Source organism: Cavia porcellus, unplaced genomic scaffold (assembly GCF_034190915.1).
Source record: "Cavia porcellus strain 051 isolate PalLab524CR breed Dunkin Hartley unplaced genomic scaffold, mCavPor4.1 scaffold_12, whole genome shotgun sequence".
Taxonomy (NCBI): Eukaryota; Metazoa; Chordata; class Mammalia; order Rodentia; family Caviidae; genus Cavia; species Cavia porcellus.
The window spans coordinates 16,631,257-16,651,083 of record NW_026947495.1 but is presented as its reverse complement, the minus strand read 5'-3'; the positions used below and the strand labels follow the sequence as shown (position 1 = coordinate 16,651,083).

Below are 19,827 nucleotides of genomic sequence, written 5' to 3'. Positions count from 1 at the left end.
GTCTTAATATATGGGGAAAGAACAGTTTATAAACCTTAAGGATTAGCACTGATATAAAAACCATCAATAAACGGTAAGTCATGGTAAGTTTAAGATTTTATTTTAATAATCGAATATATAAGGTTTTCATTTTGTTACTGTCAGTATTTACACTGCAATGTGAAGAGGTGAGACGAAATGGTATGCTGAATTGTTTTCAAGTAAAAAAAAATCTGTAATTTAAACTCAGTGGGAGATATTCATGCTTAAATTCCTTCAAATTTAAGTACTTCTGGAAAATTCCTTCAACTTTAAGTACTTATGGAAAAAGAAATGAGTCGATGTCTCCCCCCCCACCTTGGTCAATAACTACATCACTAGTCGGAATTGCCTAGTGCAGTGGCATACGTCTATAATCCCAGCTACTTGGGTGACTGCAGCAGGAGGATTATGAGTTCAAGGCCAGCCTAGACAACATAGCAGAACCTTGCTTAAAAAAAAAGAAATCAGAAAGACTAGATTAAAACAAATTAAATATGTTTCAAAATTATAATAAGTAAAATAAAAGTAGCCAACAAGGAAATGTCATCAGGTAAAAAAATATGTAAGGCTGTGAAACTCTGGGATATCATTTTGTGGTTTGTATTCATAATTGTTATTCATGATTTAGTAAAATTAATAGGCTAAAACATTACATTGAAAATTTAGAACTCATAAATCATGAAATTCAGTACATAAAGAGGAGCACAGAATGATGCTGTATTAGTAAACTTAGAGTAATTTAATTTGTCAATGGCAGGCCAGAATTAGGATTTAGGGTTGGATCTCTACTCATTTTAATCCTCCTAATGTATGTAATGTTAATAATGAACAGTATGTAATGTTCACAATACTTTCTAGAGTATTTTTTGGTCACCATTATGCTTTTTAGGTCAGCTTATTCTTTTTTTATGTGTTTAACATATTTGAAAGGCAATTTAAAGCTAAAAGTACAATTGCAAACTTTATGACATTAGAATTTTAGTTTATAATGAGCTCATTGTTTAAATGCAGTTGACTGGCTTAATATTGAATTTGTTCTTTGCTTGAAAAAGTTTTTATTTAGTCAAGAGGTTTTTATTATCAACAGTGTATTATCAAAATTATCAACAGTATATGATGAGAGGGAAAAGTGATGGCCAACTTTAATAAATGTGGCTATGGTAAAAAATGTAGAACTAAGCAATTCTTTTTTTATTACTGAAAAACCTAAAAGTAAATCAAAACTAGCATAATAAAAACTTATGGATCCTATGAGCTTTAACTAAAAATAGCCTTGATTTTAAAATTTTGCTTAAATTTTTATGATCCAGTTTTTGTAGTAAGATAATAGAATCTATATCTTAAGCATTTATAATTGAACATAACAATTTTATGTATTTTAGTAAATTTATTACAGAAATAATGATAGATGATTTACTGTATATTTTATATAAGTAGTTTAATTCATTTTGTTAGTATCATACTGACTTTGCATGTCAAAAGCTATTTAAATAGATGCCATATATTTTCAATGAATTTTAGTCAGTATTTGTCTGAATTTACATGTAAAAAGACTTTAGGTGTTAACCATCCTAAAATTCTAAAGACTTGTGATTTTTATATAGACCAATCTGTCTAGATTATTATCAAGATTTTTTTCTATAAAAGATCACTTAGTTCTCATTATAAAAGACATAATATTTATAGGGAATAAAACATGTTTGTTCCCCCACAAGTTAGAATAGTTAACCTTCTAAAATGTTTTTTAAAACAAAAGGAAAAATATTCCATTGACCTTCTATATTTAAAGATGAAAACAATTATAAATAAAATATAATAAGCATAATTGTCATTTTTGACCTGTCCTCATTGAGAAAGTCATTCAAGATTTAAGGACATTTGGAAGATACAGTAGTAGGAATTGTTTAACACGTCTCATGATACGTACAGTTACAGATACCCTAATATAAAACATGGGTAATATCTATAATATTGATAAGATCTCAGAAAACATTTGGTAACAGTCTACTACCTTTTTTTTCTTTGTTTTCTTTTTTTATTCTGTTACTTTACTTTTCTATTCTCTATTCTTCCTGGCTTGTCTGTTCTTTCTTCTTCATGTAAAGCAAATGTCCCTTTTTAGAATATTTGGTAAATAACATCTAAATGAATTAACTTGTGGATTATTATAATATTAATGTAATTGACTGTCTAGACTATGACTAATCAAAACACATTTTTGGATTTGTAGTTTGGGGAATAAAAATGAAAACATCACATATTATTTAAATATTTCTGCAGATCCCCCAGTAAGCCATTGGCACGGAAATTAATGGATTGGGAAGTAGTAAGTAGAAATTCAATATCTGATGACAGGTTAGAAACACAAAGCCTTCCATCAAGGTCTCCACCTGGAACTCCTAATCAGTAAGTAAAAACCAAATACAATATCAGGTCTTTATTTTGCTAATGTCTAAATAATTGGCTCTATATTTCTATGGTGTGATGATCAAAATATGTAAAAATCTAACTATTCTGATGAAATATAATTTTGATTGCTCGAGTATTATTTCTTCTTTACTTGCTATTCATTGAAATAGTGGCATGGAATAGTCTTGGGAAATGAGGGAGTAGAGCAATAAACAAGGACCCTCACTTCCTTACAATTGCCTTTCACAAGTAAAGATTAGGTCCTAGCAAACAAATCGAGAGATTAGTGAACTTTAAATCTCATGCTAGTTGTTATTTACATAATCTTTTCCATATTGTTTCCCAGCAGAATTTTCTAGGAGCATATTTGTTTGAAGATGCTTACAAATGATTGTGATTTTCTCTTACTTAAAAAACGCATTTCCTATCATGACTTTCCAATCATGACTATACCACTTCTGTGATTTAGAAAAAGAGATTTGCAGCACTAGTCCCTTAAATTTAGCTATAGCTGTGCTAAAAAGAACTATGTGACTCAGTATTAAACTAGTATTTCTCATGAAAATTCTGTGCTTTTAGTGTAGATAATAAGTTAATAAATTTGTCCTATCCAAAGATGTTGATTAGGGCCAGGAATGTAGCACAGTAGCACAGTGCCTGCCTGGCAGGCACACGGTTGTGAGTTTGATTCTTGGTACCAAAAAATAAAAAAAGCTTTCTTCCAAAGATGTTGATTATATATCTTAAGAAGCAAGTGTACTATATTTAAGATAATACTAAACAGATATGTCAGCATATTAACATACTTTGTTAACACAAGATTCATTTATAAAATACTTGGATTTTGGTGAGAATATAATTCCTGAAGTTGTTTTCCTTTAGAAATATTTTATATACATCACTATTTAATAAATTTGCGCTAGGTCTTAAACTGTCACTGATGGGTGTTAACTGAAGAATAAACGTATTTTAGACATAAAGTATGTGTGCAAACAATTTGCTTCACAGAGCTTTATTATGTAAGTGTTTTCCCTACAGCTTAAAAAATTATATTTGGGGCTGGGGATTTAGCTCAGCGCCATAAGCGCTTGCCTTCCAAGCAGGCAGTCATGAGTTCGATCCCCGGTACCGATTAAAAAAAATATATAATATTTGGTAGTTTTTGTCTTGCTAGTTGCAGAATGCTAAATAATTTTTCTAACACTGTCTATATATTATACAAAGACTCATCAGTTTATTTGAAGTTTCAGAACTCTTTTTTTTTTTCCTTCCTTTCATAGCCAGCATTTCTCCATTTTTTTGCAGCACCATTAAACATTTGTAGTGATGAGTTAGTATTTCCACTGCTAGAACAAAATACCTGACATACTAAATTTAAAGGAAGGAAGAAAGATTTATTTCAGCTCATGGTTTCAGAGGATTCAGTCTATAGTTGGCTGGCTTTTAGGCAGAAACATCTTCGCGGAGGGATATGACAGATGAAAGCTGACTACCTCACAATAGCTGGAAACAGAGAGTGGAAGAATAGAGAGAAATGGTACAGAGATAAGAACCACCCTTCCAGAACACATTTCAAGTGACCCACCTCCGCCAACCAAGCCTCACCAGCACATTTAACTATTCACTGATGACTTTAGTGCCCTCATTATTCAGTCACCTTCCAAAAGCCCATCTTTATCATATGACATGATTGAAGAACATTTTATATCTAAATTACAAGCAAATTAAGTAGACACAAGAAATTTTAGCCAAGTAATTCAAGTAATTAATTAGCAATAATTCTGATTATGTTTTCTGGTTAATAAAATAATTTTAGAGATGACCTGAAAAAATTTTGTGGTTCTAAAGAGAAGGTAAAGTGTGGGAAGTATGAGAGTGGACCCCATAGTCACTATACATTCGAGCCCTGGTTGATTAATTTCCGTCTCATTTTTTTCTTCCAAAATTTGTATTTATAATAACAATGTGTTTCTTATTATTTTGAGCATTAAGTGAAGTGACATATGTAAAATGCTTAGAAAAATGCCCAGTGCATAGTAAGTGCTCAGATAGTTCTTGTAATTAGTGATTTAAATAGCAATAATTGTTACATAGACATCATTTTTAAATAAAGAAATACATGTCTAATGACTACTCTTAGGATTTAAAATTATCATAAACAAAAAAAACCTTTCTAAGAATTAAAGAGGAGCTAGACATGGTGATACATAACTGAAATCTCTGTGCTTTGGGAGGCTGAGGCAGAAAGATCACAAGTTTGATCCCAGTCAGGGCAATTTAGAGATTTAGCAAGACCATCTAAAAATGAAAAAAAAAAAAGGACTAAAGATACAGCTCAGTGTGAAGGCCATTGGCTTACTCCCCAGTACCACAAAAAGAAAAGAGAATCAATGCTAGAAGACACTTCTAAATCATTTATTCTAATCAACTTAATAAATTTTGAATATGACATAGAATTGTAACTAAAAATTGGAAACTAAATTAGAGATAGTTGATGAGTGAATGGGTGACATCCTTAAGGCAGAAAGTTGAATACAGTTCTATTGACTCTGACTCCCCATTCTGTTTTTTCTGTTTATATCACCCTGTTTATACCACAGACTGCTTCATCAGCCTAACTGGTTTTAAAGTACATAGTCATTTTCTCATACAGTCATGTAATTAACAGACTTGCAAAAGTTGAATTAATTTAAACATACTTACTTAGTTTTTATTCCTTTTCATTTAGTCGAAATTCTACATTCACACAAGAGGGAACCCGGTTACGACCATGTTCCGTTGGTCATCTGGTAGACCACGTAGTTCACACTTCCCCAAGTGAAGTTTTTGTGAGTCAGAGATCTCCATCATCAACACAAGCTAATAGCATCGTTTTGGAATCATCACCGTAAGATCTTTTATCATTTTGCTTCATAATTCTGTGTTTTTAGGTGCCTCACCTTTCCCCCTTTCTCCTCAAGTCACAGGCTATTCTTTTACCTTTGGGGGCTTACATTCAAATACATTCAGTTGGTGTACATGTTGTAGCATTATGGTCAAGGAGTAAGTTAGTGAAAACTAGTGTTTCCTTAAAATTTCTTTTCAAGTTGTTGAGAGGGAATCCATCTTGTGCATGCTATGCACTTCTTAAAATTTTTTAAGGAAAGGAGTCATAAGTTTTAGCTCAGTGGTATAAGTGCCTGTGTGGCTGGCGCAAACTCATGAGTTCAATCACTGGTACCATAAATAAATAAATAAATAAATAAATAAATAAAGGGACAGCATTGAGAAAATTAAATAACACGGGACAAGTAAAATGATAGGTATTATGGTGTATGCCCATAATCCCAGCACTCTGGGTGTACTGAGGAAGAAGGATCTCAAATTCAAGCCCAGACTGGGCAATTTAACAATTTAACTAAATAGTGAGAGATTGTCTCCAGCAAAAAACAGGTAGCTTAGTGTAAAGACCCTGAGTTTAGTCCCCAATACCACAGCAGTGAGGTGGCAAGGTCCTCACACCAAGTAAGTCATAGAAAACATACACATTTCATTGCTAAAGTATTCCTTCCTCATATTGCAACTGAGTGATACATAGATTTGATTTCTTAATTCAGTACTAATACCCCAACAATTTAATACCCAATCTGCATATTTTTGCTCTAATATGCACTGTCTTAATTTATTGGATTATACAATACAGTTCATGTGTAAGTGGGAGAACTGGGGGGGATATAATACCTACAAGATTCATAATTAGGTAGGGAAATTCATAATTGTTGAGAAGGAGAAAGAAATGTAAATGTAATCAGGTTTAAAAAAAGTCTTAGAGTGATAAAGGCAGATGGATTGATTAGTCACAACACAATTATAATAGAAAAAACTGGGTCTTATATTTGCAGTGTATGTTTTGAGCTCCGTTTACATCCCCCACTTCATCCTTTGGATCATTTTAGGCAAATTACTAATTTTAAATATATTGAAACGTTCAACTTAAAAATATTATCAATTAAATGTAGATAAATAAAAGCCCCAGTCTCTACTAGTCTTGCTTTCTGCTCAAAAACATAGTTTCTGTTACAATTTATTTATTTCTGTTGGAATTTAAAATAATACCATTTGTACCCAAAATAGAGTAGTGGTTGGTTGATTTTCTGTGCTGGGGATTAATCTCTAGGCTGTGCTTTACCATTGAACTATAACATAGCCTCAGAATGACTTGAAATAGTCATTTTCAGAATATGCTCCCAGTAGTTTTGTTACAGCCTCAGATAAACAGGAGGGCTGCTAGACTTTGATCTTAGTTTATAAATTGGTTTCTCAGGTGCATTTCATTTGCTACAAAAAGTTTAGGAATCTGTGATTTAAAGTAACTTTCCTCTTGCCTTTTGTAATCATTTGCTTTGAGGTGAAGCTATATAATATAGTTCAGAGAACACAAGCTCTGAAAGTTATACAACTTAAAATTCCATGACTGAACTTCCGGGAGAACATGGCGGACAGATAACAGCAACTACCGGAGGCTCTCTGAAAACTAGGCTCAGAAGCCAGGTATGGTGCGGACTAAAGAGACATAAGCAGGTGGAGTTATGCTCTGCTGACTCAGGAACGAACTCGGCTGAGAGAAACCAACTTGGAATGCAGTCCTGGTGCTAAAACAGGAACAGAAAAGCCTCGCTGCTGAGGCTGAACCCCACGCCATTTGGGTTTCCCGCCGCGCGTTGGCTGGCTGCCTCTACGTCGGCTCGGCAAGGAGAGAGACGCACGGAAACTCTGAGAACGGGAGTCTGTGAACGGAGTCGAAAACAGGACAGGCAGGGAGGCATGTTCTGACTTGTGGCGAGGTGAGTGAGAGAAACTGACACTCCACCACAGTTTGACTCCAGCGGACTTTCTGGGCCCGGGCAGTCCTGCGGGAGCAGGGCGCGCTGGCGACTCCAGCCACACATTCCCCTGTCGGGCGGGATTGGTGAAAAGTGCCTGGCCTGCGTGACGCTGCCGGCGGACCCCGTAGGCTGGCCCAACCCAGATCGCAGAGCCTGACGGAGGCCGGGAGGGGCGGGCCCCCGCGTAGGCTGCCTGGTGTGCAGCAGTGAGTGGAAACACCTAACCGGTGCGGTTCGATCAGGCTGTGGCTGACAGAGAGAGAAGCTAGGCCTCTCATATAAGCTTGCATATATAAGGAACAGAGAATATGGGAAGAGGCAGCAACAAGAAAGGCTCCTCGGCCCCCAATTCTGAGAAACAGGCAATAACAGACACCGCACCATTACACATAAGGCGCCATATAGAGAGCCTCATAGACCAATTCAGGAATGAAGTTATCAACGACCTGAAGCTAGAAGTATGCAAAATAGTTAGAGAAATACTAAGCACCACCCAAGAAAAAACAGATGGTGGAATGGAAGAACAGAAAAAGAGGGGAGAAGTGTTTGATGGAGAAAACAGGGAAAGCATAGAATACGTGAAGCAGGTTCAAAGGGACTACCAAGAAACTAAGAAGTCTATCGAAGACTGGCATAACAGCTTGAAAGAAACTAAGGACAGACTATCTGAACTGGAGGGCAGAATTGTAATATGGGAGAATGAAATGAAAAACTTCTTAAAAATAACAAAGAAACAAACAGCAATAATACAAAGACAAGAAGATGATAAGAGGAGCCATAACTTAAGGATTAAGAACATAAAAGAAGAAGTAGGGACACAAACAAATGAACTACAAAAGCTACTCACAGAAATAATCCAGGAGAATTTTCCTAATTTAGCAAAAGGTAAAGATACTCAGATGTATGAGGCATACAGGACCCCAGCTACCTACAACCCAAACAGAGCAACACCCAGGCATATAATAATAAAAATTCCAGAAATTCAATACAAGAACAGAATATTAAAAGCTGTCAGAGACAAGAAGCAGACCACTTACAAGGGAGCACCCATCAGAATTACAGCAGATTTCTCTGCACAAACCATCAAATCACGAAGAGCTTGGGGGGAAATAATTCAAGCTTTGAAAGATAATAATCTCCAGCCAAGATTGAGATATCCTGCACAACTGTCCCTCGAAATTGATGGAAAAACAAGGTGCTTCCAGGATAAAGAGGAACTGGGGGAATTTGCAACCACCAATTCAACTCTACAGAGAGTATTGCAGGATATTCTAAAAAAAGAAAAATACAAAGAATCCAGAAATAATGGAGGCCACAACGAATGGAGCAGAGAACAAAGTGAAGAAGACAAACTGACAGCTACTGACAGAATAAGAGCTCAACAGAAATGAGGCAGAGAAGATTGGATGATAGGAACAGCTATTTTGGAGAAAATGACATCTTAATAGGTAATACTGATTTAGTATCATCTTGTTTTGAAGTCTCATCTAGCTTTTGTCCTTCTGTCTCCAATGGTCCAAATAGGTTGTATCTTACTGGATTTTATTATGTATGATAGTATAAGCAAAAACCTTTTAAAGACAAGGAGATTATACAGAAACCATTGTTCATTTTCTGTTAGTCGATTCTAAATACTCTGTAATGCTGTCATTCTCTTGAATGGTTTTACATTGTTTTGATATACTTAATGCTACAGTATACGAAGTTGTACTCAAGGATTTCAAGGAAAGAGATAATATGGTAACTACTTTTAGGTCAGGATTATCTGGTGGTGAAACACTATTCTGCTTAAATGGTTATGTTTTGATCTGTGCTGTTTCGTTGTTATGCCCTCTTTTATCTCAATCTCCACTCCATTATTTACTTTTTTATTTTTATCCTTTTAATTAAAGGAAAAAAATAGCAGGATATATTATAGTAACCCACTTTGACTTTCCATTACCTCGATTTAAAGCCCTGTATTACTCTCACCATCTGGTTTTTAACTGATGTTCCCCCATTCTGTTTTGCTAGATAGTATCAGGTTCGAAAATTTAGGCATCAGCTGTGAAGATAATGAGATTCATTATAACGCCCATTCTCATTGACTTTTATCTATTTTTGAAGACCTACAATGTCTCCAATGTTTTGGTTTTTTCGGTTTTATTCTTTACAGTTTTGTTCAATTGTATTGTAACTAACAATATAGGCAATTCTATTTGAGATAGCGGGAGGCATTATGGTAACCATTGTTGATCACCTTGTATTATGTTTTCACATTATCTATTATGTCCACCCTTTTGACTTGACCGATTCTGTTCTGTTATGTCACATTTGGTTTTACTCTCTTCCAAAAAAGTAATAAGAACCATGGGAGCAATGAAACCCAAAATGTGTAATAGTCATTGTACAAAAGAGAGGAAAAGAAAGTGCTCTGTACTATATAACTGCATGTATATTTAAGTGTATAAGATAGAAAATGATATCACAGAGTTTTATTGGATCATTGAACAGAACTGTTTGCAGTATCATTGATGGAATGTCCACTTTACAAGCTTTAATTTTGTGACTTGAACAATTATTTCTAAGATGACAATATGTAATCCATTAACTAGTAATTTCCTACTGTTCATTTTTTTTCTGCAAATCTGTATAACTTGTACCCTTTCTCTGCTTTTTTTTCTTTTCTCCTTAAATAAAATTAAAAAAAAAATTTAAAAAAAAAAAGAGATATCTGAGTAAATCTACAAAAAAAAAAAAAAATAAAATAAAAAATAAAATTCCATGACTTTTGGTGGCTTGTTATATCTATCTCTGAACATATCAGTATCCTCACCTGTTAAAAACCAGATGATAGCACTATCTACCTTAGGGTTGCTCTTAGCATATAATAATTATACACCTTTCTTCAGTTAATTTACACTGACAGCTTTTAGGTATATTATCAACAATGTGTTTGTCTACATGTTTGAAGAATGTCTGTTGAATACAGAGAAAAATTCCTTAAATCTTTAACTTTATCCTTAGGTCTCAATCACAAGAAATTTTATGCAGACCTCCTAACCCTCTATTGTTAAGTCCATTTCCCTGAGTCAGTCTTTCCTGGAGGTCATTCTAGTCTTTCCTAGTAAGTCCTCACAGCTTTTGACATACCTCATCAAGTGCTTTTGCTTACACTTCACAGTTTTGCTTTTCTTTTGCCTCCTCTCAACTACTGACATTGCTTTTTTCTATAAACTCAGCTTTCCCCAATTCCTACCTCAATCTTGATCATATCTAGTAATGTATTATAAACATTGCTCTAGGATAAGGAAATGAAAGAATGAAATGAAATGTAAAGAAGAATCAAGTCTTAAGGACTAAGAGAATGCACCATATTAGATGCTGTATTCATGATAGCAAGACTAATTATAGGTCTTCAGACTACTGTTGCTATAGTATGCTTATATAGATGCCATTCATCTCTGTCTCAAGTCTTTATGACTTGCATTTGGGAGCTAAGGTTAGGGACTTTGAATTTGTTTGAAACTAACAATCTCAAGTCTAGGAACCCTATTCTGCAATAAATTCCTACTGATAAAATGATTTGACATTACCAGTTCTATTCATTTGTATTAATCTTATGCCTGAGGATTAATATACATTTTTTAAAATTAGCTTAAGCTTTTATTAGTGACCAGTCTGAAATGACATTTATTTTGAAATGCTCTCAGTATCAGTATACATGAGCCAAAAGTCAAACACTCACGTTTTAAGTTTGTTTGTCTATTATAAGCAAAGTATTAAGTTAAATGCCTAATAGAGACTCAGGAGACAGTAGATTGTAGTTGAGACATGATATCCTGGTGTGTATCTTAGAAAAGTTTTAAAAGACTCCATATTCTTGACAAATTTATATTGTTATCTACCAAGAAACAGTTTTTGTTTGATTTTGTTTGCTTTAAGTAACTAAAATAATTTTGGGGTTTCATTTTTAACTTTATAGCTGATCTTTTTCAGTTGCCAGCTATAAAGCCAGACAGTAGTCTCCATTTGTAAGATTTCTTTCACAGCCTCTTCACTCTGATATTCTTAACAGATGTGTAGGTGTTCAAGGAAGTAGTATACTTGTAAAGAAGTGGTCTAGTTCATGACATTATTTTAAATGTGTAAAAATTTCTTATAATAATCCATGGTTTACCTAGTAAAGTCATCTTCTGGATAATTGTTTAAATAGTAAGATTAGCTGCATATATGCAGACATCTCTATTTTAGATATGAAGAAAATTACTCTTTAAAATTGAGTTAATAATTTTGGAATGTACTGTAGAAATGAGATTTTTACCCTTTGCCCATTACATAAATTTGAAGAATCTCTGTGGCATCTTTGATTACTTCTTGATGTATGTGCATACACTATGCATATGTGTGTATGGATAGAGTTTGGCTGTACAAATTGGAACCATAAAAAGGGGAAATGTTACCAGGATTGCTAAGAGAACACATGGAGTATAAAACCTCCCCATATAAATCTGTCAGGAGCAGTCAGGATACTTAGGTAATCTGCCAGTGTGTATTTTTAAAAGGAAGTTTTATAAGAGTATGAGAGGTCAGGCGATCTGTGTCCTAAACCCCAGTTCTGCTACTATTCTGTCTCTGAATTCCTCGTCTCTTTAGAATTTGGTTTAAAACCCAACGGACATCTATATACTTGGTCTCCCTTGATATCATGTCTTTCCGCCCAATCTGTGTGTTTCTTATCAAGTACTCAGTAAGGTCTGACAAGTAATCTAGGGTAGTGATTTATGTAGGTTGAGTAGCCTTGTCCTGCTACCCTTGGCTTACTCCACCTGGTAATGCAGAATTATACCTTCCTTTCCTTTTTTTACAGTGCTTCTAGATTTTTCGTTTTGAAAAATCCAAATTGATGTGTAATTTTTATTATTAATTCATATTGTTTTTACAAAAACAATAAATGGGCCAAATATATGTTGGCCAGAATCAGCCTACCACCCATAAATTTACAACTGCCATTCTAGCACAATGATTTCTAACTAGAAGTGTCCGGTAAAATGACCTCTGTGCCTAATCTTTAACCCCCAGAAACAGATTTAACAGTTTTGGCAAAATTCCATGTCAGTACTGTTCCTCTCATGTCATTGAGCATTGCTACTGTTATTTCCATGCTGACAAGGTTTGGCTTACATACACATTTCATTGTAGATCAGGCCTGAGTTTGTCCTGCTCTGTTTTGGTGATGTGTTTAGCCTATAACCAGATTAAGAACAGCAAGTTGCTCTGCTTGTGTTTCCATCTGATCTCAACATTGATACCTCCTCCCACAGCCCTTCGGATTTGAGGAAGAATGCTTCCTGAGTTTGACAACTCTGTGCACAACCAACCAGAAAAAATTTCTAATTGCCTTGTTTCCGTGGTTAGACTTAAGCCTCTATAGGGGAAGAGCCCTACTGTTTATCATATGTGGTGCCAGTGATTGCTGGGTTTTGATAAGTTTTAGAGACTTTTTATCCAGTACTTGGAAATCTGTGAGGTTCACCAAAGAATGTCCATTTTGATCTGCCCTAGTTTCATATACATCTGTGATTGAAGTTTCTATTCATAGAGTAGCATCACTTCCATATGTGTGATATGATCAAAATGTATGGTAAATGTTTTAATTTAAAAGTTGTGTTACAGGGGCTGGGAATTTAGCTCAGCGCCATAAGCGCCTGCCTTGTAAGCAGGCAGTCCTGAGTTCGATCCCGGTACCGATAAAAAGGAAAAAGACAAAAAAAAAATTTGCATTACAGTAAAAGACACATTACGATTAATTTCCCTCAAGATAGTCCCCCATTCTTCAAACCTAATTAACTCATCATTCTTCCCATTTTCTGTAGCAAGTGTAGAAGTTTTCTATTGTGTCTGATTGCAAATGCAGTGAATGCTGCTGCCAAGTCCCATCCAATGGAAGGGCAGGCTTATAAACACATTATGTTGTGTCCTCATAACCTTATTTACCAGATCTGATATTGTGTGACTTCTGACTCTTCCCCAAAGTCAGAATGTCCATGAAAACATTTTGAGGGGCCGGGGATATATATAACCTCAGAAGCACAAGTGCCTGCCTGGCAAGTGCAAGGTCCTGAGTTTGATTCCTGATACCAAAAAAAGAATGCAGATATAGGACATATAGGCCACCAGAAAGCACATAATTCAAAAGAGTTATTAAAATGTTTCAGAAATTGAAACGTTTCAGAAACAGGGAAGAATGATTGGATACATACAATCACAATGAGCAGGAGTTTTTGAGAGCTATTAGTGACATGTATTTTATTGTAATAAATGTTTTTAATCATGCACCATTTTTAAAAATTGCACTTCGTATTGGTCCTTAGAGATTTGGGTTCTTGGCAGTTGATAATAGCAGATTACAAAACTGCTGTGCTGCGTTTGGCACCTGCAGTCAATGAAAGCATTACTGAAAAGGAAGTGTTTTGTACACTGATGGAGTCCTCATAGACATCAAAATTTAGAATGCTTACACCCTGAAATACATCTATGCAAGTTTCTAGGCAGAAAAGGTATTATTGTATACTGAAAAATTATTTAGTGGTTATATTTAATGCCAGTTTAGAACATAAACACTGCTTAGGATTCTGTTTCCTTGGGAGAAGTGTCCCTAGATATCTATATGATCACACCATTCATTGTTGACCCTCAAGGCTACCAAGCTTCTATAAGCTAGCCTCTATAAAGAAGCTAATAGATCCTCTACCAAGGGAGAATGTCCAAGAGTTACTCCTGCAAACAACAAAAGTTACCTCTTCTTTACTTATACATTATGGATCAGTTGTGACTCTGTTCCACATTATCTTCATCCTGGGGCCAAGAGTAACAGCACTTCTGGACTAGAACTAAGCTCATGACCAAGGGTGTTGAGGGGCAGGAAGGATATAAACTTAAACTGTTGCCTAAAGTGTCCTTTCAAAAGTGGCATATACAGCTTTCATCCATATTTCATTAGCCAAAGCAAGTCATGTGGCCACTGCTTATAAGCTAGGGGAAGATACATATTTTAAAACCTCTTTTTTGTTGTTGTTTTATTTATTTGTTTGGGTACTAGGAATCAGACTCAAGACCTCAGGCTTGCCAGGCAGGCATTGCATAACTGAGCTAAATCCCATGTTATTTTAAAAGTCTTACTACACTTCTGCTTTCTGAAGAATTACAGCCTGAATATTAGGCCTCTGCTGTCAGTCAACGAAAGTGATTAGACATTAGTTGAAACTTATGCTTGAATACTGGAACAGCAGTTGTGTGGCATGGCACAGCAGCCGTCTAGCTCTCTTGACTGTTCTTCCATAGTGAAACAGTAATCCTTCTACCATCTGAGACAGATAATAATTCCACTGATGGTCAGTGCTCTTAACGAGAACCATTTTACCCTTCTCTGTTCTTCCAAACTTAACTTCCAAGAATGCTTACCTAAATTAAACCACTAGTTCCCTTTTCTGGCCTTTGTAAAAACATGGAAGTAGTGTTCTATCCTGTGCTTGTTATAAGCTACAATTTCTAACTTGAAATTTCTCCTGTAATATTTAGCTGTGTCAGTTCCTGCTACCACAAACTGCTGTTTTAACTCTCTAATATTAGTTGATTTTTGCTTAAATATCTTACAATATTTGATCTAGTTTTACCTCTTCTGCAATCACCTCAGCATTCTTTTAATCCTTGTCACATTATTGAGTTCATTACTTATGCATCATGTTAAAGAGAATAGGGCACTTATAGTACAAATTCTAGTGAATAGTACTATACCAGTATTTCATTTGGAACAGTCCACTACTCACCTTGATTTCTCTTTTCTGCCTTATTTTTAGGCTGCCCGTCACTTCACTATGAAAACCTCAGAAAAAAATCTTTGGGAAAAGATACATATAGCGTGATAGCAAATTAGTATCTCCATAGGAGTACCTTTGAAGTATATTTTATCATATAAGTTCTTTTGTTCATTTGGGTTTGGTGTTGTGGGGTTTTTTTGGGGGGAGTTGTTGATGGTCGTTTGTTTGTTTTAATTTTTTTTATTTTTTTGAGGCAGGTCTCAATGTGTAGTTCAGGCTGCCTTGAACTCCCTTATGTAGCCTAGGTTGACCCCAAACTCATGATAATCCTCTTCCCTCAGCCTCCAAATGCTGGGATTATAGGCATATACAACTATATCTGGCATGTCATATAATTTCTTAGAGATTTGATAAAGTAGGAAATTAGATTTGCTTTTAAGGGCAAGAAATTTTTTATTAAAAAGGAGTACACACAAATATGATTCTTAAAGACTATCTTCTAAAAAAAAAAGACTATCTTCTACCCATTATAAATACCATTTTAAGAATATGATTTATAAAAATTTTATTTCTTTTTCCTTTTTTCATTATTTAGATCACAAGAGACCCCTGAAGATGGCCAGCCTCCGGCTTTACCACCCAAACAATCTAAGAAAAACAGTTGGAACCAAATTCATTATTCACAGTCTGAACAAGATCTAGAAAATCATACTAATGAAACATTTGATGTTCCCTCTTCCCCTGAAAAGTCTACCGTAAGTAGCTTCTTCAGATAGTCTTACTTTTCTTTCAGCTTTAAATACTAAAGCAGTTTATTTTTTATTGGAGCATGTTTTAGTTTTAAATTACAGCTTTCTCTCTTACTGGCTCTCTCACAGTGTTCAGAATTGAACCCAGGACCTAATGTATACTATCCAAGCACTCTACCACTGAGTTACAATATCCTTAGTCCTTTGTTTAAATTTTATTTTGAGACGAGGTTTGCTCAGTTGCCCATTTTGTGCTTGAAATTATTTTCCTCCTGCTTCAACCTCCTGAGTAGCTGGAATTATAAATGTGCATTACCATGCCCAACTAGCACTTTCTCTTTTTTATCATATTCTTTGGTCATGAATTATACTGTAATTACCCAATTATGGAATTTTCTTCTTCATTTACAAAATGCCTGTAGCTTTAGAAGTTAAATTATTAGCAAATTTATGTTGACTTCAATCTTGCAGACAAACCTCAGTTCCAGAACAAATGCTAGAACTGGTAATTCATTAAATACAACTAATTTTGCTATAGAATTCTTTAGTACAGAGACTTTATCATTTTCATCAACCTTTTGAAATTGAATACAGGTTTTTGGAGTGTATGATTTGCTCTGTGTTTTACAAAATAATTTATGAAGTGTTCTAGTTATTTTTGCCTTAGATAGTATGCTTTTAAAACCACAATAAACTGGAAAGTTGTTGAGAACCCTGGTTTATCAGTTTTCATTAGTTTCTCAGGTGAATTTAAAGAAATTGTGAGATTGTCAGTTTATTATAAGGATAATTTCCTGAAGAAATGTAAAGACAAATAAATACAGGTAATTTTGGCAACTTTAAAAGCCATCAGGAAATGAAATAAGATGCTAAGAGAGACAGGTCCACAACAGATATTGGCCTGCCTTTGGCAGCCACTGTACTCATTGCTTTCTCACGTCTTCACCCATAGCATCGTGCATTATGTAAAGTTGAAAGTCAAAAGGCAACCATTCTGTTCTCCCACACTTACTGCTCCACTACCATGGACATACCAAAAAAAGATAAGAACCTAAAAATTAACAACAACTCTAATATTACCTCTACAGTGACTCTAGTATATCATTCATATTTATTGAATTGAGTCATATTTGTTGAGCTCCTGCTGACACATTGATTGATGGAGATGGAGATACAAGATAAGTAAGATATAGTCTCTGCTATTATATAATTTATAACCTAATTTGTTTCTATATTCAAAAATTACTTCTGGGCACCTGTTATGTGCCACATACATATTGTTACAGGTTCAGGGGATATTACCAAATAATATATGAAGGAAAGAAGTCACTGTCTTTAAAGAACTTATATTTTGAACATAAATGGTAAATAATTTAAGTATATAGCAGTAATGCATAGTATAAATAAAGCAAGAATTAGAGAATTTCAGTAGGATTGCACTTTTAGATAGTGTGAACAAAGAATGAATTTAGTGATTTGCTGTGTAAATGTCTTATGAAAGAGCAAGAAAACTAAGGTAATAGCAAGTACAAGGATAGTGTCTTAATGTTTTCTATTATAGTAACAATAAATAACAGACTAGGTAATTTATAAAAAATAGACATTTATTTAGTTCATGAGTCTGGGGGCTGAGAAGTCCTATAACATGGTGTCAGCTCCCAAAAAGGCCCTTTCTGCTATACCATGACATGGCATCACATGGCAAAGCACAGCAAGCATGCTAACTTGGGTTTCAGGAGTTTTAAAACCAGGGTCTTGCTGTGTAGTTCAGGCTCGTCCTAAACTCACCGTGTAGCCTAGGCTGGCCTTGAACTCACAGCAATCCTCTTGCTTTAGCCTCCCTAGTACTGGAATTATAGGGATGCACTACCACACCTGCCTCCGGTGTTTTTTCTCATAAAGCCACTTATAGTAGGTCCCCACACCTAAGATCTTGTCTAGTCCTGTTTTTTTCCCAAAGGTCATATCTCCGAGATACTATCAATCTATGGATTTGAGGTTCAGTTTCAAACGTGTGAACTTTGGGGAACACATTAAAACCATAGCAATAGGATTATGCTGCATATAATCAAGGTACACCAACAGACAGTGTGGCTAGAAGAAAAAGAACAAATGAAAAGATAGGCTAGATCCTAAAGCCTTGTATTGTAAGGATTTTACTTTTTAACCCTGGGTGAGATAGGAAGCAAATGGATATTATAATGTTACTTTCATGGTTATAGGATCATACTGGATGTTGAATTAAAAATAGACTAAAAGTGAGACAGAAGCAAACATATTGGTTGTTAAGTTTCACAGTAGTCTCAGCCTGATTTAGACCAGTATGATGGCAGTACCAGAAATGAAATATGACTCTTTTGGCATATTCTCATTATATGCCAGTAAATCAGATATAAAATAAGAGAAGAATCAAATAATTTTAGTGTTTTTATCCTGTCCAGCTAGAAGGACAAAATTGGAAATTTTTGAGATGTAAAACATTGCAAATGGAGCAGGTATAAGCAGAGTGTCAGGAACTCAACTTGGGACATGCTAAGTTTGAGATTCCTACTAGGAGTTGGTTTGGAGAGGAAGACAGTTGGATGTATGATTGGATGGACCAGAAATGGGAGATCTGAACTAGTTATGAGTAGCTGATGGTATATAGATTGCATTTAAAAATCACAAAACAGAAATCACCAAGAAAGTGTATGTAGATGATTAAAAGGTTTTATTAGAGCCTTAAGACCTCCAACTTGTAAACATAAAGAAGATGGAAAAAAGAGAAATAAATGAGACTAAGAATTTGCAGACAGGGGCTGGGGATTTAGCTCAGCGGCATAAGCACCTGCCTTGAAAGCAGGCAGTCATGAGTTTGATCCCTGGTACCAATAAAAACGAAAAAAAGCCAAAAAAAAAAAAGAATTTGCAGACAGAAAGGCAAAAGAAAAAGTAGGCAACTGGCTGGTGTGAAGAAAGTCACAGAGTGACTTTGTCAGAGGCTACAAATAAGGAAGTTGAGAACCTAGAAGGACACTAGATTTAGTAATGTGAAAGTCTCTGGTATAATTAACTGTTGTAGTAGAGTGATGAGGATGAAAATCCAAATGATAGAACAAGATGAGAGGAAGTAAAGACAGCATATGCTTTTGATTTGCCAATGTTCATAGCTAAGTAATGCCAAGAGAAATGTATCTCTCTAAGTTGTTAGTCAAAAAATGTATTATCCTGAATTAATTCAAATAGAATTATGATTCTTTACATATTGTACATAATACAACTATACAGAAAACATGCTTTCATGTATATTTGAATGTTAGATTACAAATGAAACTTACATTTATTTTTGTCTTTTCAAGCCTAATGGTGGTATTCCACAAGATAATCTTGTTCTAATCAGAATGAAACCTGATGAAAATGGAAGATTTGGATTCAATGTAAAGGTAAGCTGGAATCTATGTTATACTGGGTTTTCACATTAAAAGATCTTATTTTGTTAATATTTAACTAATATTTAACTTACTCTTTTATCAAGGGAGGATATGATCAGAAGATGCCTGTAATTGTGTCCCGAGTAGCACCAGGAACACCTGTGAGTTTTTCTCTCCTTACAAGTAGATTCAGTTTTCAAGAACATATACTGATTTTGTCATTTTTTTCAGTCTGAGTAAGGGAAAATTTTTAATCATTTTTTTTTAGTTTATAAAATGTTATTGCATGGATCTTTTAAATTGTTGGGAAGTCAGTTTTTATTTGTTTTGTCTTTTAAAATAGCTACTTATGACTTTCAGTGCTCCCAAAGTATTAACAGGTTCTGCCAAAACAACCTCTTTTAAACAACAAAGTGAGCCGGACATGTTGCTGCATGTCTGTAATCCCAGCTGTCAGAAGGCTAAGGAAGGGTAATTGCTGTGAGTTTGAGGCCTGCTCCAAATTTAGAAAAGAGATTGTGACTGAGTGCAACTTACCAGGGTTGCTATATATAGAGAAAAACATGTACCTATT

At 34.8% G+C, this 19,827-nt stretch overlaps 1 protein-coding gene across 4 annotated transcripts in view; it reads left to right on the top strand.

The window, feature by feature from the left end:
* Positions 1–19,827, top strand: part of Ptpn4 (protein tyrosine phosphatase non-receptor type 4) — a 181,110-nt gene that overhangs the window by 119,850 nt on the left and 41,433 nt on the right. For 3 of the 4 annotated variants that reach the window (XM_063258935.1, XM_063258932.1, XM_063258933.1), the window contains 5 exons: positions 2,302–2,427; positions 5,159–5,317; positions 15,690–15,849; positions 19,182–19,265; positions 19,358–19,414. In XM_063258935.1, coding sequence (XP_063115005.1) covers positions 2,302–2,427; positions 5,159–5,317; positions 15,690–15,849; positions 19,182–19,265; positions 19,358–19,414 — 586 coding nt within the window. The remainder of the gene's footprint in view (positions 1–2,301; positions 2,428–5,158; positions 5,318–15,689; positions 15,850–19,181; positions 19,266–19,357; positions 19,415–19,827) is intronic. The other variant, XM_063258934.1, reaches the window with a different exon arrangement.